Source organism: Mauremys reevesii, unplaced genomic scaffold (genome assembly GCF_016161935.1).
Source record: "Mauremys reevesii isolate NIE-2019 unplaced genomic scaffold, ASM1616193v1 Contig113, whole genome shotgun sequence".
Taxonomy (NCBI): Eukaryota; Metazoa; Chordata; order Testudines; family Geoemydidae; genus Mauremys; species Mauremys reevesii.
The window spans coordinates 145,640-167,916 of NW_024100731.1; the positions used below are offsets into that span (position 1 = coordinate 145,640).

General features: G+C 45.5%; 2 protein-coding genes across 3 annotated transcripts in view; one reads left to right on the top strand and one right to left on the bottom strand.

The window, feature by feature from the left end:
* The window catches only part of LOC120392760 (NACHT, LRR and PYD domains-containing protein 3-like), a 57,617-nt gene extending 51,610 nt beyond the window's left edge, over positions 1-6,007 (top strand). Inside the window, exons 12-13 of the mRNA XM_039517496.1 lie at positions 3,534-3,704; positions 5,674-6,007. Of these exons, the coding sequence (XP_039373430.1) occupies positions 3,534-3,704; positions 5,674-5,773 (271 nt within the window). The 3' untranslated portion in view covers positions 5,774-6,007. The remainder of the gene's footprint in view (positions 1-3,533; positions 3,705-5,673) is intronic.
* LOC120392762 (NACHT, LRR and PYD domains-containing protein 3-like) overlaps positions 4,370-22,277 on the bottom strand; it is a 34,759-nt gene continuing 16,851 nt past the window's right edge. The window contains exon 3 of one of the 2 annotated variants that reach the window (XM_039517499.1): positions 4,370-4,986. In XM_039517499.1, coding sequence (XP_039373433.1) covers positions 4,932-4,986 — 55 coding nt within the window. In that variant the 3' untranslated portion in view covers positions 4,370-4,931. Of the gene's footprint in view, positions 4,987-21,417; positions 21,552-22,277 lie in introns of those variants that run through there. The other variant, XM_039517498.1, reaches the window with a different exon arrangement.

The following is a 22,277-nucleotide window of genomic DNA, read 5'->3' on the forward strand; positions in this document are numbered from 1 at the left end:
GAGTTAGGAAAACAATGACTTTACTCACTAAGGCAGTAACAACCCCACATGTGTGCACACTGCCCTGAACTGGAGCTGTTACTCCTGCTCTCCCAAAAGGGCTGGAAAGAAAAGGAAATTGAACATGGCTCTGTTCTCCCAAACTGGCTGTAAACAGTAATGTGAATAAATAACATCAACATTAATGTGTTTCCCACAAAGTGGCTGGGACTCCCCCCGATCATCACCTGTCATTTCACAGAATATCAGGGATGGAAGGGAACTCAGGAGGTCATCTAGTCCAACCCTATGCTCAAAGCAGGACCAACCCCAACTAAATCATCCCAGCCAGGAGGGATAGCTCAGTGGTTTTAGCATGGGCCTGCTAAACCCACGGTTGTGAGTTCAATACTTGAGGGGGCCACTTAAGGATCTGGGGCAAAAATCAGTACTTAGTCCTGCTAGTGAAGGTAGGGGGCTGGACTCGATGACCTTTCAAGGTCCCTTCCAGTTCTAGAAGATAGGTTTATGTCTCTTATTATTATTCCTTATTACTATTGTCAAGCCCAAAGGCAGCTCTAGCTTTTTTGCCAACCCAAGCACGACAAGCAGGCAGCCTTCGGCGGCATGCCTGTGGGAGGTCCGCCAGTCCTGCAGCTTCGGCGTACCCGCCGCCGAATTGCCGCCAAATCCGTGGAACCGGCGGACCTCCTGCAGGCTTGCCACCGAAGGCTGCCTGACTGCTGCCCTCGCAGGGACCAGCAGGCTGCCCCCCGCAGCTTGCCACCCCAGGCACGCACTTGGAGTGCTGGTGCCTGGAGCCGCCACTGGTCAAGTTGGGCCTTAAAGACCTCTAAGGATGGAGATGCCATCACCTCCCTAGGTAACCCATTCCAGTGCTTCACCACCCTACTAGTGAAATAGTTTTTCCTAATATACAACCTAAACCTCCCTCACTGCAACTTGAGACCATTGCTCCTTGTTCTGTCATCTGCCACCACTGAGAACAGCTGAGCTCCATTCTCTTTGGAACCCCCGTTCAGGTAGTTGAAGGCTGCTATCAAATCCCCCCCTCACTCTTCTCTTCTGCAGACTAAATAAGCTCAGGTCCCTCAGTTTCTCCTCATAAATCATGTGCTCCAGCCCCTAATCATTTTCATTGCCCTCCACTGGACTCTCTCCAATTTGTCCACATCCTTTCTGTAGTGCGGGCCCAAAACTGGCTGCAATACTCCAGAAGTGGCCTCATCAATGCCAAATAGAGGGGAATAATCACTTCCCTCAATCTGCTGGCAATGCTCCTACTAATTTAGCCCAATATGCTGTTAGCCTTCTTGGCAACAAGGGCACACTGCTGACTCATATCCAGCTTCTCATCCACTGTAATCCCTAGGTCCTTTTCTGCAAAACTGCTGCTTAGCTAGTCGGTTCCCAGCCTGTAGCAGTGCATGGCCAAATCAGCAGTATCACCCCAGCTACTGATAACACAGCCCAGCCAGAAAGTGTATCACTGAGAACCGGCTGTGGGCTGGCACCCGGTGCCATTTCTGACCCATCTTTCTCATGGCAGACAATTTAGGGCTTGTCTGCGACCCCACTGGCCAGAGCTCAGTCCTGTCGTCTCTAGTCTCCTCGGGGTCCCTGTGTATTGTCCTCCTGTCACCCAGCCTTAGCAATTGCCTCTCACCTCCTGCTTGCAGGCTGCTCCACCCCACATGTCCTGGGGCTGCTGCTCCCAGCCCACCAGCCACAGCCTGCTTCTTTGATCAGCTCTCACCTTCCCACCTGCCTCCTTGCCCTGGCTCTCAGGATACCACTGCCAGGCTTTCTGTCCTTGCTACCTGCAGCCTGCTGCTCACCCCCACACACACTGGCCATCTCGCTCTCCCAGCCTGATCCCTTCTGTCCACAGGATGTCACTTCTCTTTCCTCGTCATTCTGCTTAACACAGCGCCCCCTACTGGTGAGATGCTAATCTAGGTCCTTCCTCCACCAGACTAAGCTAGGGCTTAGTCCTTTCTCTTCTTACCACTCTAGAGGGGGCGGTATCCAGTAGAGAACCAGCAGGTCATTACAGGATATTGTTAGGTACACCCCACCTACTAGAAATAGCCCCTCAATCTACCTGTCCCTTCAACTCATCTGAACAATCACATACAGAACACATAGTAACTGACACAACACCTGCTCATGGTGAAGTATTCCCTCCTGGGGCTTGTAGAGTTTAAGACGAGAGGGTGTGTTTCTATGGGGGCACCACAGTTCTTGGCCCTATGCTTTGTAACATTTTTATCAATGACCTGGCAGACAACATAGTATCACTGATAAAGTTTACGGATGACACAAAAATTGCAAAATGGGAAATAATGTAGAGATGTAGAGCACAAATTACTGCTACAGAGCAATCTGTATTGTTTGGGAAATTGGGCGCAAACGAACAATATGTGCATTTTAGTACAGACAAATATAAACTTGTACCTCTAGGAGCAAAGAATGTAGGCCACACTTACAGGGTGGGGAACCCTGTCCTGGGAAGCAGTGACTCTGAAAAAGACTTGAGGGGGTACGGTGGATAATCAGCTAAGCATGAGCTCCCAGTGCGATGCTGTGGCCAAAAGGGCTAATGGATGTATAAAGAGAAGAATCTTGAGTAGGAGTCAAGGTTATTTTACCTTTGTATTTAGCACTGGTGTGACAGCTGCTGGAATATTGTGTCTAGTTCTGGTGCCCACAGTCCAGGAAGGATGGTGATAAATTGGAGAAGGTCCTGAGAAGAGCCATGAGAATAATGCAAGGATGGGAAAACCTGCCTTATAGTGACAGACTTCGATCTACTTAGCTTAAGAAAGAGAAGGCTAAGGGGTGACATGATCACAGTGTACAAGTACCTACGTGGGGAACAAATATTCGATAACAGGCTCTTCAGTCTAGCAGAGGAAAGTATAACAGGATCCAATGGCTGGAAGTTGAAGCTAGACAAATTCAGACTGGAAATAAGGTTCCGTGAGGGCAGCTAACCACTGGGACAATTTACCAAGGGTTGTGGTGGATTCTCTGTCACTGGCAATTTTAAAATCAAGATGGAATATTTTTGTCAACAAGCTCTGCTCTAGTTCAAACAGGAATTGTTTGGGGGACGTCCTGTACTACAGGTCAGACCAGATGATCACAGTGGGCCCTTCTGGCCTTGGAATTTATAACTAATCCCAAAGGCTCCTCTCAGAGCACTGTGGTTTACTGTGCATGCCTAGAATGAAGACTGCTGATGCCAGCGAATGGGGCAAAAATAAGCAGTCATAAATCTTTGTTTCAGAGTAGCAGCCGTGTTAGTCTGTATCCGCAAAAAAAACAGGAGTACTTGTGGCACCTTAAAGACTAACAAATTTATTTAAGCATGAGCTTTCGTGAGCTACAGCTCACTTCTTCGGATGCATCCGAAGAAGTGAGCTGTAGCTCACGAAAGCTCATGCTTAAATAAATTTGTTAGTCTTTAAGGTGTCACAAGTACTCCTGTTTTTTTTGCATAAATCTTTGTATCTCTCTGGCTCCTGCAGACTGAGTGGTTGCTATTTCACAGCTGCTTGTTGTGGGGATCTCGCCTCTGTGCTCAGCACCAACCAGACACTGACAGAGCTGATCCTGGGAGAGAAAACAATGGACAACTCAGGTGTGAAACAGTTGTGTGAAGGACTGAAACACCCAAACTGCAAACTGCAGAAACTGGGGTAAGTTACCAGTGGGCTCCTTTCACCGGTGTTCCTTTCACATGGGGCCAGGCTTTCTAAAGTGCTCAGCATGCAGTAGCTTGTGACTTCTATGGTCAGATTTTCAGAAAAGCCAGCAGCACCCTGGGTAAATGGGACTTCAGTCCCCTTGAACATCCAGCCCCAGTTGTGGGTGCTAAGTTCTTTGGAAAAGCTGGCACATAGTGATGTGATTTAAGCTCTTTCTCCTGAGGTCACAGTGTTATTGTCTGTGCACCCAAGAACCAGCACCTAGTCTCCTCCCGCAGAGAAAGGGACAGAGATACACTGCTGTGATACCAGTAGAGCTGGGTGACATTTTTTGCTCAAATAGTAAATGTGCAGAAAAATGCAGTTTCAGGATGAAAATATTTGCAAATGGAGGTTGCATTTGGTGAATAATTTTGGCAGAATAAAAAGCTGACTTTTTTAAACAAAAGATTTGTCTTGTCACTTTGAAACAATGTTTTGTTTAGAATGTTTTGTGTAGCTAATTTGATTAATTGGTTTTTTGAGGGTGAAAAACACTTCAAAAGAAACTAAAGAAAAACTCAAAGACCCAACATTTTTTTCAGATCAAATAAATTTTCATTTGGCACCAAGAAAAATGTTGTTTGATTTCTTTCAACAACAACAAAACCCTGAAAAATTTAGATTTTGGTTCAAAATGAACCTTTTCTTTTTTTTTTCTTCAGCCACCAACCTGAAAAATTTATTATTCATGCAGTTTGACTAGCTTAAACATGGGATAATAAAGTGGCTGTTTGAGCACTCCAAAGGCAGTGTAGTTTTATGTTAGAATCTCAGTTATCTTACTCAGTAAGCAGGACTGAGAATACAAGTCTGGGGTGCTTCACAATTGAATTAAAATAGCCCTGCATTCAAATAATAATTTACCACCATTTCAACAAATAATTCTGGGACAAAGCCAAACAGATAGACAAAGGAAAAGAGGGGAAGGATACAAAGTTGACACCTAATTGTTTCTGCTTAATTTCTTTTTCTGTCTATGATGGCAACCCAGTTCCTTCACTCCTCTCTTCATCTTGGTTGTCTCTAGTCAGCAGCTCATACAGATATCGGTAGGATTGGAAGGTCCCGCTGGCTCCTTAGGCAACTGACATCTGCCTTTTCCTCCAGAACAATGTCAGGCAGTTTTAAACTGTTTTTAAGATCTTCTTAGTGCATAAAAGCTACTAGGGTTTCAGCTTAAGCAGCATTTAAATCCAGCACAGCCAGCCAGGTGGGAGGTTTAAATCCACAGCTACAAGAGAATGTTTTGAAATTTCCATATCAATGGCCTGAAGGGGAAAAGGCAAATCTATAAAAGAGAGAGAACTAAAAGGACCAGAAATAAAGGAAGGTAAAAGACCGATGGGAATTAAAAAATGGAAGTAAGTTCTGTGGAGCATTGAGATAGCAAATACATTTAAACAACATCCAGATTTCTATACAGTCCTAGACATCCCCCACACAGCCTTTGGTTCTGGGATGTTACAACCAAAACACATGATGGCAGCTTTCAAAAGGATTTAGATTTAGAACAATAACTTTATAGATTAATAACAATTCAGAAACAAATAAGTTCGCTGAAGTCTGTTTTCTTGCTTGCTATAAATGTCACATGCTGGCATCTCCCTCCCTCTAAGTGGGCCGAGAGTTACGCACGTCACTCAATAGCAGACTCTTCAGCAGGCAAGGACGGGCCTCGTCAGACTCCAAAGGGAATCCTGTGCAGATGGTGACTACCGGGGTGGACCAAAAATGTGTGGGATGGGGAAAGAAGATGGGCCCAGATAGTTATGTCTGAACATTCATTGCAATAGTCTTTTGTGTCCATTCCAGAGATGATTTCACTGAAACCAATGGTGTGCGGCTAACTCTGCTTCAAAGGGACTGTGTTCTCAGGCTTTATGTCTAACACTTTTTCTTGACTTGTCTTCCCCCACAGCTTGAGCAGTGTCAATATAAATGAAGAGACACAGAGAGAGCTAGATGCTGTGAAAATGAGGAAACCTGATATGGTCATACATGTATGGAAGAATTGGTGAGCAGGAGCCATTGCACCGACACCGCTCTGGCCTGGCTGTCGGCCTGCTAGCTGGGACAGCAGCTAGGGACAGGACCTGCCTCTTTTAAGGCATCTCTGGTATCACCAAGGACTCCAGATGTATATTCTCCTGCTGGTGCTAAGAGTGAGAACCTCACACTATGGGGAAAATATGCTCCCATTTTGTGAGCTTGTTGAATTTACACATTCAGCCTCCACAGGCGCAGGGCTGGAAGGGCTGATCTACACTGGTGGTGGGAGGGGGGGGGAATCAATCTAAGATTCGCAACTTCAGCTATGTGAATAGCGTAGCTGAAGTCGAAGTATCTTAGATCAAGTTACCTACCGTCCTCACGGCACGGGATCGACGTCCACAGCTCCCCCGTCGACTCCGCTACCGCCATTCACATTGGTGGAGTTCTGGAGTCGACAGGAGCGGGTTCGGGGATCGATATATCACGTCTAGATGAGACACGATATATCAATCCCCGAGAAATCGATTGCTACCCGCCGATATGGCTGGTAGTGAACATGTACCCAAAGAGACTGTCAGGGCTGTGAGAACCAAAGGCTTATTATGTGGAGCTGGTTGGGCTTTTAGGTTCACCCATTGAGATCTGCTCACATCCTCAAGGTTGTAGGCCCCTGTTGCTTATTGAAAGAAATATTGTTTGGTATCAGTTTTATAAATTGTATTAAAACTATTACACCAACAAACTGTATCACCAAAGTGAAGCTACTAATCGTACTACGAAACTAAATGAAGCACAGAGCAATGCAACTACCCAAACAAAATCAAACCCTGATTAAATTAGTCTCAATGTTGAATCAAAATTATGTCACCAAATTAGTTACCTCATCAGATTAATAAGAACTGATTATTTGTTGTATTAATCCTAAAAAGGATCTAAGAAGGTGACTGTTTTACCCAATCAATCAAATCTATAACTTGGTGCTGGGTCACCATCTTAATACTGTAAGGAGTTTATTATTTAATGTCCGAACCACAAGCTCAGAACCAATTACAAAGCTTCCTCCTGGCATTTCAGTGTGTGCTGGTGAACACTTTCCTCTCCTCACCCAGAGCTATTACAGTGTAGGCTTTGAAAAAACACGCACTGCTAAGCAGAAGTTTGACGTCTCTTATTTAGCAATTTACAGCTGACAGCTTTGTTTCTCAGGCCTCAAACACACACAGACAGAACATACTTCAGCGAAAGTCTTTGAGATTGTTTTAGGGCTACTTCTATCCGGGGAACTTTCTTTAAGGCACCTTCCCGGTGTGGATTCTACTGTTACTCGTACGCACATGCTGCGGGTATGTACATGCACATGCTGCGGGTATGTACAAACCCAGGCTCTCACACCATCAGATTAGAGAATAGACAGGGCTGCTGGAATCATATTGCATTTATTTATATTTGTAAGTATTGAGCAAGGACTTTTTTTGTTGTTTTAAAAGATATGTTGATACATTTTTAGACATTACCCAAAACATTTTGTATTTAAGTGATGCTAAACTAAGAATTTGCATTTTAGTACATTTTATGGCTAAGACAGTTTTTTTTTAATTTGTTGTTTATATAGCAGTTTGGTGGTGGTATATTGCTTTTAGATTTTTTAGATTTATTTGTGCGAAGTTTATATTAGTATTTGCTTGCTTGTGAATGAGATTATTTTGCAGTTGTGATAAGGAACTTAATTTATTTTGAATTATTTTTAGGTTTATAGTATTTATAACTTTTGCTTTAAAACTATTTCTTTTTAATATGGTGTTTGCTATATTTTGTTTTGCTTGACTATTGGGATATTGATGCATTTGTATTTAGGCCATCACAATAGGAAGGGAGTAGGGTAAACATTTAGATTTTATTTTAGATACGCATAGTTGAGTTTAATTTATATAAATTTTTATTTTTATTAATAGTGGATGTATTGGATTATTTGGGGTTACAAATAATTTAGGGGTTTTTATTTTAATTGAGGGTTTTTTTTTTTTTGACTGTATAGTTTTTGGTTTAGGTTTTGGTGCATGTGTTTGGGAACCATAGGTTTAATTTACTACTGGGTATTGCATAGTTCCCCATAATAACTGTTAGTATTGTTTTTGTTTTAATAGACTTATTTTATTTATATGGTAATAGCAAGTAGCTGGTAGTTTATATGGTGTTTTTATAGGGATCTTTTATTTAAATTTTTATTTTTTAGTGGTTTTGTATTTTTGTGGTGTGATTTACTACCTTTTGGAGCACTTTTTTAATAGTGTGATTTATGCGCGCTGTATTTGGCCTGAGGACTAAGGCCAGTATGGTACATGGAGCTTTTGTTTAAATTTTAAGGCTTGTATTATTGTTGTAATTTTTTTTTTTTACAAAGGCTTTTTTATTGTTAGGATTTATTATTTTTGGGGTGCTATATTTACACACTACCTTATCAAAGAACTTTTTGGCTACCCCCCGGTGCTGTTATTTTCAGTAGGAAATGCTTTTACCCATTTTGAAAAGGAATTAATTATTACCAATAAGTACCAGAATTTTTTTTACTTTTTAATAATTTATTAATGAAAGTAATTTGAACCCTGTGCCATGACCCAGGCCTTTGTTGGTGCATCATGGATTGCCAGTGGTGAGGACGAGCCTTGTTCCAAGGCACCGCACACAATTTTGCACCCATGTTTTAACATTATTTTTATATACTTTTATTTTGCTACTTGCTTTAGCCTTTTTAAATTTTTTGGTTTTTTATGCATAAACTGATGGGCTATATTAAGTAATTTTTTTAAAAATTTGGTTAGGGAGGTTTGTAGTGTTATTTGTTGGCTTAGATGTGTTAGCACAGACGTTTGGGTTTTTTTTACCTTTGATTACAACTGCTATGTTATGCTGTCGAGCTATTCTATTTACCCGATTATTTCAGGTGGCTTTTATACCAATTTTTTTATTGTGTGATTTTACATGGCACACTTTTAATTGTTTAGGGTTTTTTTACCCACTGGTAAATTTATTTTTATTTTTTGAATATGATATATGCTGATTTGTACCTGTTTTTATACCAATTATGTATTTAATATTTTTAATACAAAAATTACTGTTAGCAGTGGATACAGACTAACGCAGCTGCCCCTCTGATACTTGTTAGCGTAAATATACATGGGCCATGGGGAATATTTATATTGCCTTAAAACCTGATAAATTGCAGGGACCTTGGCATGCTGGGCCGATTTATGATTTAGACATTTTTGAGTGACTTTTTAAAAAAAAAAACTAATGGTAGCATATTTTACAAATTTTTTTTACCACCATTGCACTTTTGTTAGTAAACCAGATGTGCTTTTTTTGATTCATGGTATTGAATATTTTTAGTGGAGGGTGCCTTTATCAAGGCAATTGTTTTTTCCAGAGTGGCCTCTGGACATTTATGTTGGTTTTTTTTTTCTTTTTTTTTCTGTTTTTAATTAGGGCATGTGTTAGCATGTCCGGTTTGGACACCATTTTTGTGGTCACCCCTTTGTTGACTAAGATAAGCATTTATTGAGCCATTTGGGTGTTTGAGACTTTACTTTTTAGTAATTTCCCTGACAAAATGTACTTGAGGGGAGTGTGGGTTCTTTGGATAGTAATAGGGGCTGTTCCTGTGAGTGTCTTAAAAGATTGTACTGCCCAGATGGCTGCTAGGCACTTACGTTTACAGGGATTAAAATTTATTTTTCCTTTTTATAATTTTTTAGATTTACATGCTATTGGTACTAGCTTTTTTTTATTATTGTTTTGTAATAGCCAAGACCATGTTATTGGCTGCAAAAAGAATAACCAAAGGCTGTGATTCATTAGGAAAACGCAGGGCTGGGGCTGTGAGAGCTTTCTGATTTAAAAGGTTTAAAGCAGAGTTTTGCTTTTTTTATTTTTATTTTGTTTTGTTTTGTAGCAGTTTCCACAATGGGTGAGTTATTTTAGCATATTTATAAATGTGGTTTAAGAAAATTGAATTTTTTTAGCAGTACTTTTAAAGAGTGGGCATCGGTAGGCGCCGGCATTTTTACTAGTGCCCTTATCGTCCTCTGATCTACCTGTTTTCCTTTTTGTTTAATGACCATGCCCAGGTGTGTAACCTGAGGTAGCACCAACTGAGCCTTCTCTAAGGCTACTTTGAACCCTGTTTTTTTAATTAGTGCCAAAACTTTTTCCATTAGTGTTTGAGTTTGTGCCTTAGCTTTTTTAAAATCTTAAAATGTTATTTACATATGAAAACACAAAAGACCTTTTTTGTGGACTCAACTGGTTTAGCATATTCACAACACACAGATGGGCAATAGCCGGGCTGTTGTGCTATTCCTGGGGTAACTGACAAAAGGTTCATTGTTGCTCTTTTGTTCTAAAGGCAAACCCATTTTGTGAGTCTGGATTAGGGCAACCAGATGTCCCGATTTTATAGGGACAGTCCCAATTTTCGGGTCTTTTTCTTATATAGGCTCTTGTTAACACCCACCCCCCGGCCTGATTTTTCACACTTGCTGTCTGGTCACCCTAGTCCAGATGTAGGGGTATGGCAAAGAAACAGATGGCCAAATCAATAACTCAGAAATATTTAGATGTGACTTGCACTTTTTATATGACCTTTGTCAGATTAGCCACAATAGGGGCCTTGGGATGGTGCCCTTATTAATTCTTTTATAATTAATTGTTAGACGCCAGGATTGGCCGTTTGCCTTTAGCACTGGCCACACAGGAGAGTTAAAGGGTGAATTTGTTTTTTGAATGACACCTTGTTGCTTTAATTCCTGGATGGGTTGCACCAATTGGGCTTTTGTCTTTTTTGGGTAGGAGTATTGTTTTCAGGGAGAGACAAATTCCGCAACAAGTGTAACACAAGCATTAATTTTACCGCAATTTTTTTTTTGAGTGTGTACTGAGAGGAATTTTAAGGGCCACTTTTTTGCTTGTGGGGCTGTAAGTGCAGCTACTGGTCTCTCTCCCGTCAGCAGCTGATACAGTGACAGTTGTATTTTCCCCACTTTTTGTGGGTGTTGTGATTGTAGTTTGTTGTATGGCTGCGATAGGGTTTTGTTTAATACATTTTAATTTGGGGGCTTATTTTATTTATTTTTATTTTAAGTTTTACTAGGGTTTTATTTTATTTCTTTATTTGGGGATTTTACCGGATTGGGCTTGGTTTTATTTTTTTGCCGTTACAGCTGCTACCTGGCAGGTGGCAAACCCCAATTAGTTTTGAGATGTTTAATAATATATTTACAATGATTGTAATTGTCAGGGGCTCTACCTTGTTTTCATGTTATTTTTTTAATTATTTTTTGTAAAGCCTGATTTTTTTTTGTATTATTATTTGTTTTGATCATTTTTTAATTTTAATTTTTTTAGGGTATTTTTGAGACTGTCCAACTGGCTTTGGACCCTGGTGGCCAGTATTTTCCATTGATTAGCTTTTGTTTAGATGCACCAAGTTTTTCATGCAGTGTGGCATTCTCCTCTTGGCAGATAGCCAAGCAGAGGAATTCCTCATTGCATGCTTTTAAAAATAGCAGCGGAGTCCCTTTTTATTGGGGTTGATGGCCTGTAGACCAAAAGATATTTTGCCAATTTATATTTATTTTTAAACTAGCTATAGTATGGGCATTGACTAATGCTTGTTTAGTCCATGGGCTGTGCCCAAACTTCTGCAAAATATTTTTTAAAGGGTTGGGGCATGGGGAGAGGCTCAGGGGTGCAGGCTCCGGGCAGCGCTTACTTCAAGTGGCCCCCGGAAGCAGCGGTATGTCCCGGCTTCTAAGTGTAGGCACAGCCAAGTGGCTCGGGACGCTGCCCTGTCTGCAGGTGCCATCCCTGTAGCTCCTATTGGCCGCAGTTCCCGGCCAATGGGAGCTGCACGGGCGGTGCTTGGGGCAGGGGCAGCATGCAGAGCAGTGCCCCCTAACTGCCCCCACATGTAGGAGCCAGAGGGGGGCCATGCTGCTGCTTCTGGGAGCTGCACGGAGTGGTCCCCGATCCAGCTTCCCAGCTGGAGTGCCGGAGAGGGGCAAGCCCTAGATTCTGCTCCCCAGTGGGAGCTCAACAGCCGGATTAAAATGGCTGGTGGGCCAGATCTGGCCTGCGGCTGTAGTTTTCCCACCCCGCTCTCAGCAGTCCTTCACACCGACCCCAGGGTTAGTGAGCTTCAGGGTGCGAATCACATCTAAAGCTGGGCCCCTGAGGCTCTCTACTAGACATCTTCACTTTTCTGTGCCTGGTATGGCCCACTCCTGCAGCATTTCAATGGTATGTTCCAACCAGGGTTCACACTCCTCTTCCCCAGGTATTGCGATGGGACCCCCAGCAAATAACCTTAACTTAAAGATAGGAGCTTGATGTAGCATGGAACAGCACAACCTTTTCCAATGCTTGCCCCAGTGCTTTTCCCCAATCATCGGCCAAGGCTGCAGCCCCCAAGCTAGGAGCTGCTGAGTCAGGGCCCAACAAACCTGACTTATCAGCTATTATACAGAGTACTTCCCTCAAATATAAACACAATTGTGTTCCTAACTTAGTGATTCACTCATCAGGTGCTTACGAGCCCCCCCAAAATGTAACCCTTCCGCTAGGTGGAGCCAGGTTGAATATCTAGGGGTGCCTTTCCATTGATCCAACAGAGAACCGGCTTGAGCCCCCACCCAGTAACCTGGGAAATTTACACATCCCACTGGGGCACCTCTGAGAGGCAATAGTTCCTCTCTCGCAAGCACAGAGTCTGTGTGTAGAAAAGAAACTTTTAATAAAAAGAGGGAAGTAGCTCAGCATTAATTTTGGAAAACACAACAAACAAGCTTCATAAACATAAACCATGAGTAAAAGACCCACCCCAACTAGGTTGGGCAGTGTCCTATTCCCCTCAGGTTCTTAAATCCAGCAACCCAAAAGTCCCCTTCACACGTGCAATCCTTCTGTGCACCCCACTCACAGTTGCTGCCCTTGGTCAATGCAGACCTAGAATTCAGAGGTACATCTGCAGCGTTCACCTCCCCTGCTGCATGAGGGTTAAAACAGAGGGTAAGAGGCATCTTACTCACTCATCACGCCTCTCCACTGCGGCCCTGCTGGCCACTCATCATGTCTCTCTGCCTCTGCCTGCTCGTGCCAGCTGGCCACTCTTAGTGATTTTAGCTCTGTGCACTAAACACTGTCCTCCACAAGTGATCTGCAGCTCTGGAGAGGCAGGACAGAAACAAAGTCCTGCTACAGATGATTTACCAGCACTGACTGAACAATTAAAATAATAAAAGGCTCCTAATAAAGCCTATTTAGTCCTATTTTTTTAACAGAAGAAAACAGACTAAACCAACCTAGGAAGAACCCTTAAGACTATACACCCTTCTAGCTGCTATTCCTACACCACCCCCACCCTCATATTTTTACAGGGCTCGGACATTTGAGCCCTTGTTTTACCAAGGTTCTTTAACCTGAAAGTGAATAGCTCCTTTGGGACAGGTTAAGCACAGTCCTTTTCTGTATTCCCACAATAATTGCAAACATTGGTAACCATATTTCACTACCCCCGCATTCAGTACTAACATCACACTGGAGGTAAGGCACACAGTTTTAACAGGGAGGGTAATTAACCACTGGAACAACTGACCCAGGATTGCGCTGAATTCTCCATCACTGGCACGTTTAAAATGAGGAGTGGCTATTTTTCTAAAAGACTTGCTCTAGATCAAGCACAACTATTGGACTCAAAGCAGGAATTAATTCAGGGATGTTGTGTTGCCTTCTGCATGAGGTAAGACTAGATTGTCACAACAGCCATTTCTGTCTTACGTCTGTGAACTGCGAAATCAGATATTGGGGAAAGCCAGTGCCCTGGGGGGGTCTAAGGATGGGGCAGTTTCTTTCCTAGGGAAATGGGCGACAGGGAGCCATGGGCCTAGAAGGATGGGACATCCCCTGAACACACGGAAACCCTGTCATTGCCCTGGTCTCTACCTGTAAAGGATCAGGCCTGCGACTGTGCTTTCCCTCCCTTGTGTAGCGTGCAGGCTGGCTCGGTGCAGGCTACTGTTTGAGATGCTGGGATATGTGCACAGAATGACAGGGTATGACATAGAGGGGTGATGTGTGAACTGAATGACTGGTGGAAAATGAACAGGTGCATGGAGTATGCTTCTTCCCTGGATCTCCACCAGCACAGAACCCACATTTTAGCATGCAAAGATCTTGCCCCCCTCCCTCATAACAAGCACTGGCTGTGATCTGAGGAGGCCTCACTTTAGTAGCTGATCAACTGCTCAGATGCTTTGCCACTTTTTGCTCTCTCTCCCATCTCCTTCCTGAGCCAGTCCTCATTGATTATCACATGCTGCCTGCAATCAACCATGGTGTGTGGGGATGATCCTCTATATTGCACAAAGCAAAGAGATTGGCATTGCCATGGACTATGTGCCAGGCAATAATCGTGTACAGAAAAGGCAGGGAGGGAGGGGAGCATGAAAAGGGATATAGGTCTCAGCAGGGGCACAGGGAGAAGGACAGCCAAGGAGCAGGGCACACTCTCTATCCTTTGCAAAATGCAGCTTGGGTCTCCCATCTTCAGGTGCCACTAGATGCTCTGTGGCTGCAGCTTGGAAGAGGCACCCTCACCCTGCCAGACTGCATAGAACAGGAGCAGGTTGAAGAAGACCCCCCCTCCCCCATGACGAGCTGAGATCTAGCCATTTCGCGCCCCAAGCACAGCGGCACGCCACGGGGCGCTCTGCTGGTCGCCGGTCCCGCAGCTCCGGTGGACCTCTTGCAGACGTGCCTGCGGAGGGTCCGCTGGTCCCGCGGCTCCGGTGGACCTCTTGCAGACGTGCCTGCGGAGGGTCCGCTGGTCCCGCGGCTCCGGTGGACCTCTTGCAGACGTGCCTGCGGAGGGTCCGCTGGTCCCGCGGCTCCGGTGGACCTCTTGCAGACATGCCTGCGGAGGGTCCGCTGGTCCCGCGGCTCGTGGACCTCCTGCAGGCACGTCTGCAGGAGGTCCACCGGAGCTGCGGGACCAGTGGACCCTCCGCAGGCAGGCCTGCGGGAGGTCCGCCAGAGCCACCTGCCACCCTCCTGGCAACTGGCAGAGCGCCCCTCGTGGCATGCCGCCCCAAGCACGCGCTTGGCGTGCTGGGGCCTGGAGTCGCCCCTGCCCTGAGCTATGTCAGGAACCAGAAACTGAGGTTACATTGCCCCCTCACTCTCCTCACTAATATCCCTTCTTGCTCTGGTGCTTAAGTCTCAGTTTTAAGATCAAAGGCATTTAATAGTACTGTGCGCTGACTTTTCCTCCCTGTAAGTATATTTCAGCCAATTTCTGTTGCAGCAAAACTCCAGCTGGTTCTTCAGGGTCACCGGCAGTGCAAATCTGCTTCCTCCACCTTCACAGATGACCAAATCCCTCCATTCAGCAGTATGTGATCCACTAAGCCTTGCAGGATGATTGACTAGTAATCTTTTCAGTTCACTGACTCACTTGCCCAGTGCAGGGGGCAAAGTATTGGGCTATGGGTGCCATTGATGGCCCTGCACAGTTAGGAAACTTCATTCTCTGAAAACCAACCAGTAGTGCTGGAACTTTTCTTATGGCAACCACCTGTGAGTAAATCAGTGTTCATTGCCTCACAAACCTGCACAGCCACAACCCTGACAGTGGATGGGTCAACCGCAAAGTGGTTTACAATGGACCTATAGCTGTCTGGTGTAGCCAGCATCCACAGGGCAATAGCCATCCACTTCCGAACTGGTGCAGCTCCCCTGAATCAAGCGTTCTGGTGCTGGAGAGTTAGTGCAAGCTTGTCAGAGTGCCCCATGAAGGTCCATTGCCTCATTCGGCCCAAAACTTGGATCCTACCACACAGTGCTGGTTCTCCTTCACCAGATGTGACAGTCACTAGAAGGACGCACCGTGACAATACAGGCATTCACATAGCTATACTGTGTCAGGGCCGGCTCCAGACCCCAGCTTGCCTGCGGAAGGTCCGCTGGTCCCGCGGCGCTGGTGGACCTACCACAGACGTGCCTGTGGAGGGGCCGCTGGTCCCGCGGCTCCAGTGGAGCATCCGCAGGCATGCCTGCGGGAGGTCCACCGGAGCCGCGGGACCAGCGGACCCTCCGCAGGCACGTCTGCGAGAGGTCCACCGGCGTCGCGGGACCGGCGACCGCCAGAGCACCCCCCGCGGCACGCCGCCCTGCTTGGGGCAGCGGAAATCCTAGAGCCGCCCCTGACTGTGTGAGCAGAATTGACTTGTCAGTGCCCCACAGGGTCAGCCATCTTCGATGTGTCAGAAAATGCTGCCCAAATTCCATCTAGCAGCTTGCTGAGCACCCACTTCACTGCATAACCATTTATCCCTCAGTGAGGAACGGGAGACAAACCAGATAATCATCCAGTTGCTCCATGTCTTCTACCCAGTTCTGTAGGAGTAACAATCAGAGAGTGACATGATCAAGAACTGCCACAGGCAAGCGTGTGAAGGTGGAGGACAGTACCAATATCCCACAGCAAAGCGGTTCTTGTAGTATCTCCCTGTGACACAGAGAGCCCTGAGATACCACCCCTGAAATGGCAAGGCTACTGCTGTGCACTTACAGTGGCAGTGTGGCCACAGAGATATGCATGTACACAGTGTTATACCTGTTTCCATCAACGCTTCGGTGGGTTCTTGAGCATGAGTATGTGATTCACATGGGGGCATAGTCTTAGCGTGAGGGGAAAAAGCTCTTGCCAACATAAGCTCCAAATCAGACCAGTCACATTAAAAAAAAAAGGACCAATGCTGGTGTGACGTGGTGATTACTCCAGAGGTCACTTTTCCACATAAAGCTGAATCCAAAGCCCAGGAAAAGATTCCCTTTGACTTCATTGGGCTTTACAGCAGACCCATAAAGCCTATTCCTGCCTGTAACAGGTTGGACTCACCCCTTGCAGCGCCTCCTACTGGTTGCTCTGGGGAATTAGCTCTGTTCCAGCCCGGAGCGCCCTCTGCAGGCCGGTGATCCACCTGTTTACTATTGGCCCCGTGTCCCTCCCAGGACCCCGGTGCCCCTTTGACTGGGTCTCCCCCTCCCAGGGGAACCCCCACCCTACTATCCCCACTTTGCCTCAGTAGTGGCTACTGCCAGTCATTATCTAGCCCCACACTCTGGGGCAGACTGCAGTATCAGCCTACTCATCACGGGCAAAGGGGTTTGGACCTGCTGCCTTAGCCTACCCCTGGGCTGCCCTCTGCAACCCCCAGTACCTGTTGGCCTGTGCTAGGCCGCAGCCTGGAGCTTTCCAGGCCAGAGCTCCCCAGCTCCTTAGCCTGTCCCCAGCCCTGCTTCCCTCAGGTACTCGGTCTAGCTCCCTGCAGCCAGGACCATCTCTCTCTATAGCCAGAGAGAGACTGTTTGGCTTCTGGCTTCCCTGGCCTTCTTATAAGGCTCTGCAGCTCTGTTTGGGGTGTGGCCCCCGCTGCAGCCACTTCCCCAATCAGCCCAGCCAAAAGCCCCTTCCCAGGGCTGTTTTAAAGCCCCAAAGGGCAGGAGCGCGTAGCCACCCCGCTACACTGCCCCATTGAAGTCAATGGGAGTTTTGCAGTTGATGCCAATGGCTGCAGTATTAGGCCTATAGAGCAGGTGAAATTCCCTAGGAAGGTTTAATACGCTCTTCTCACCAGCTTTGCTCAGATGCAGATGCCTGCACACGGGGCTGTGCAGGGGAGAATTATCCCTTAATGTGTTGGGGTCAATTTCCACCTTGAATTATCCTAGTGCAGCAACTTTGGCTTCTGCAGGAACCATCCTCCACTAGCCCTAAGATCCCAGGTCTTGTCCATGTGGAACGTCTGTGCTTCAGTGGAGCTGTGTGGATGTAACTGAGGGCAGAATTTATCCCTTGTGTCACAGCAACTGATTGTCTCCACCCTGGTCTGGGAAGAGAGGAATTAGTGCAGGTGACCTGGCAGTTACTGCAGCATCCATATCTCCATCTCAAATGGATGTAACCATGCACATTCCTGAAGAAAAGTGTAGATCAGAGAAGAGTGTGGTGGAGGCGCAAGAAACAGCTGCTGCTGAGTTTAGTTTCTTAAGTCTAGATGATCCAGGACTGTGGACCCACTTGAGCAGTAGCCTGAGGACTTACTTGTACTGCATGGGCCACAGCAAGTGAAAAACTTCATGTTCCCCAAAGACAATGAAAATAGAAGTTTCCATTCAACACATTACTGGCATGAAATTCCCAATGGTGACAAAGTGGAGAGGCCATGGCTTATGTACTCAAAAACCCAGAATGCTGCACGCTGTTTTGTTGCAAACTCTTCCAGTCTAATGTTCCAGCCCCATTGGGTTCTACATGAACAAAGGACTGGAGAAATCTGGCTAGAAATCTGGAATGCCATGAGAAGGCAGCAAATCACCAGCGAGCATTCCATAGGTGGAAAGAGCTTGAGAAAGGCCACCTTAGATGATCAGCATCAAGAGAAGGTTGCATCAGAGTCTCTTTGCTGGCAAAATGTTCTGAAAAGGCTCATTGCCATTGTGAGAATGCTTGCTACCCAAAACCTAGCACTGCGTGGCACTTCAGATCAGCTGTATGTGCCAAACAATGGAAACTTTCTTAAAATTGTGGAGCTGATGACTGAGTTTGATGTTGTACTCCAGGAGCACCACCCAAGAAATGTACACACACTACTACTTTGGGAAAACAATTCAAAATGAGATCATACAGTTACTGGCAACAAAAGTCAAACAGAAGATTGTGTCAGATCTGAAGTCAGCAAGCTATTACTCTATTCTGGACTGCACACCTGACATAAGCCATATGGAACATTTGACTTTAATGGTGCGTTTTGTAACAACAACAGAACCTACTGAAAATGTCCCTGTAATGGTGACTGTCAGAGAGCATTTTCTAGAATTTATTGACATTGATACTATAGGAGCTGGTATGACAAATGTGCTTCTTAAAAAGCTGGAAGATACGGGAATTGAGATAGCTGACATGAGAGTCAGAGCTACGTTAATGGTGCCAACATGAGAGGAAAGAACAGAGGAGTGAAGACATGGATCTGAGAGTTAAACCCTTGAGCTTTTTTTGTCCCATGCAGTTCTCATTCATTGAACTTGGTGGTGAGTGATGCAGCATCAGCTTCTAGGGAGGCTGCTGAATTTTTAATGTAATTCAAAGCATCTATGTATTTTTCTCTGCATTAACTCATCAATGGCAAATTTTGAAGCAACATCTGGGAACATCCTCTCTGACACTGAAACCACTGAGTGCTACACAATGGGAAAGTCGAGTGGAGGCGATAAAGCCTATCAAACACCAAATTGGGATGCCATAGTTGCCATTTTGGAGGATAATGCTATGACAGGAACTGTTTGTGGGAGAACAGTGGCAGAGGGAAATGGAATCACCAGAAACATAGATAACTTCAAATTTCTGTGTGGCTTAGTGTTGTGGCATGACATACTGTTTGAAATAAATGTTGTAAGCAAGAGACTCCAAGGTGTTGGCCTTGATATATCTGGAGCAATGGAACAACTGGACAAAGCAAAGTCATACCTACAGTCTTACCGGTCAAATGAAGAATTTCAAAATGTTCTGAAGAGTGCACAGAAGTTGGCAGAGGAACTTCACATTGAAGCTATTTCCCCACCCATTCGAGAATACAAGAGTCACTGAAGAAGAAGACATTTTGATTACGAGGCATGGGATAATCCCCAAAGAGACCCCAAACAACAAAATTCAAAGTTGAATTATTTAACCAGGTGCTCAATTGTGCAATACAGTCACTTGAAGAACGTTTCATGCAGCTCAAGGAACACAGCAGTATATTTGGGATGTTGTATGATATTCCAAAACTCCTCACTATACCTGAAGAAGACCTACACCAGCAATGCAGGGCACTAGAGACAATGTTGACATGTGCGATATTGATGCGAGTGATTTAGGTGATGAACTGAAAGCCCTTTCAAGATATATTTCAGCAGGATCAACTCCAAAGGCTGTTCTGGAATATATGTGCACAAATAAGATGATCACCCTCTTTCCAAATGCTTTTGTTGCTCTGTGCATACTTCTAAGACTTCCTGTAACAGTTGCCAGTGGAGAATGAAGCTTCTCCAAGCTGAAGTTAACAAAAACATATCTATGCTCCACAATGACACAGGAGAGGCTGGTCGGTCTTTCAACCATCTCAATAGAGCATGAGTTCACCCAGACTGTGGACCTTGGTTCAAATCTTTGCAATCAAGAAGGGCACAGAGAGCATCACTTTGATTATTCAAACAGATAAAAATTCCAATGTTTACTATGTGGACAAGAAAAGTCACATTTGCTGTTCAGACATTTGAAAGTTAAGTGTTACTTAAATTTTTTAAAGAAGGCATTTTAAGTTGTTAGTTCTCCTCTATTGGGGTAGGTAGCAGAGCAGTACCATGAGAGGAGTAGAACAGGAAGAAGACAGTATTGAGACCTTTCAAAATTTTGGCCCAAGCGAGGGTGCATCATTTGAGCTCCCCGCCTCAGGTGCCAAAATGTTGTGGGCCAGCCCTGCATAGTCTGTGTGTTTGGGGGTATTTTAATCAATGCGTAATAGGGTTTGTGGCTGTGCTGTAGCTGTGAGAGGAAGTGAGTGGCTATGAGGTGAATGTCGTCACTTGTGCTGATATATTAGTCGTTCACCAGGCATAACTAGAACAGCAGCATTTCTTTGGGCACATGCAACTGGGTGACTGGCCAGGCCTTAATCATCTCCCTATCTTGCTTTTTTGTTTTCCACTCCCAAACGGGTGTTCACGAGCCTTTGTGGCGACCTACAGCACCTTTCTGATAAAGCCATGAGCACCCAGAGAAGGGTAAACAAACCCTCTTTTAGCTGCCCAAACTGTCATTTTGCCTGTGCAAGCTTCTTGACCCTGAGAAAGTGGTCTGAAAAGCATCCCTGAGGACTCCCCCAGCCTTGGCGAATGGGAGAATTCTTGTGCACAAGAACAGCACAAACTATAGAAAGAAATACAAACTCTGAAGTGCAGCATTAGTCTTGATTCATGATCTTTATTGGACTCCAGCAAAACTGACATAGAAACATCCATCTGGCATGAACAAATGCTGTAGATGGACATAGAATGTTGACTTAATGGCCTGGGAATTGTGTGAAATTGTGGGAGGGGGACGGGTAGGAGAAGAAACATACAACAAATAATGACTGAGCTATTGGAACAGAATCCACTGGCTCCAAGGATGGTTCTTGGGTCACCCCCCTGCACTGCCCCCCTTCCTTCCTCCTGCTCCATCCCGCAAACCAACTCTACCATCTAAGGTCAGACCAAGCATGGAGCAAATCCAGCTTCTACTTCTGAGTTTCTTGCCTCAGACAGGAGGGTTGGGCCTGACAATCTCTACTTAGCTCCCTGCCACTGATGCTGAAATATGATGCTGGAGTCCCTGGGGATGGTGGGATCTATAGTAAGTGAGCCAGGTCTTCACCTTTCCCTGGCTGCTGATCCAGCTAGTGGCAGGGCAGGGCAGGGCAAGGTAGTGGCAGGGCAGGGTAGAGCTGTATGCAGTGAAAAAGATAAAACCTGATTTGATCATAAAGATGCAGCCTGAGGACTGAGTGGGAGCCTGTGCACCAACACAGCTCTGGGCGGCCAGGCCAGAGCTGTGTTGGTGCACAGGCTCCCACTCAGTCCTCCGGCTGCATCTTTATGATCAAATCAGGTTTTATCTTTTTCACTGCATACAGCTCTACCTGCATTACTGGAGTTAGACGGTGGAAGTCCACTCTGTGGGGAAAATAAGGAAAGAAAAGGATGTTAGTTTTCTCTGCAGACATGATGCCTGAGCCCACAGTCCCTGTTAGTGCGTTGCCCACCACTGGGGTCTTTCCCAGCTGTCTGCCAGAGCCCACAGGATCTGTACCAATGTCATTCCCTTGCTTGCCGATCTCACTGTTAGCTGGTGCCTTTCCCTTGGAGAAGGGGAGGAGAAGCATTGGTGCAGTCTGTAGCCTGGCCTGCACCACTGCACCCCACTCACCCTGTGAGCTCTGGGATGGGACAGCAATGTCCTTTCTGCACGTAAAGGGCTAGATTGTGCAGCTACTCAGCACTCACAGGGAGCAGGGGCTGCAAAATCCAGTTTACAGAATCTCTCCATGTAAGCAGAATTATCTCAGCTCTCTGCTACATGGGCACCTCACGCCCCCCTCCCCTCAGTAACTCAGATCTTGAAGGGGGTGAGTTTTAGCAGCTGTTGTGGTGCTGCACACTGGGCCTGACACTGCTGAAATGCAGGTGAGAGCTCAAAAATACGCCCCAGCTACAGGAAGACAGGAACATTTCACTTACTCTTGTATTTACTATTACAGCCAGTTCAGAAGAATGCAGTTTTTCTGTCTGCAGCAAGTTTGAGAGAGCAGGGGCCAGTGCTCAGTTCAGAGCATGGTGCTCGTGACACTGGTAAACCAAGTGCCCGCTCTGGCCAAGGCCGTAGGTGTCAGCTAAGAACTG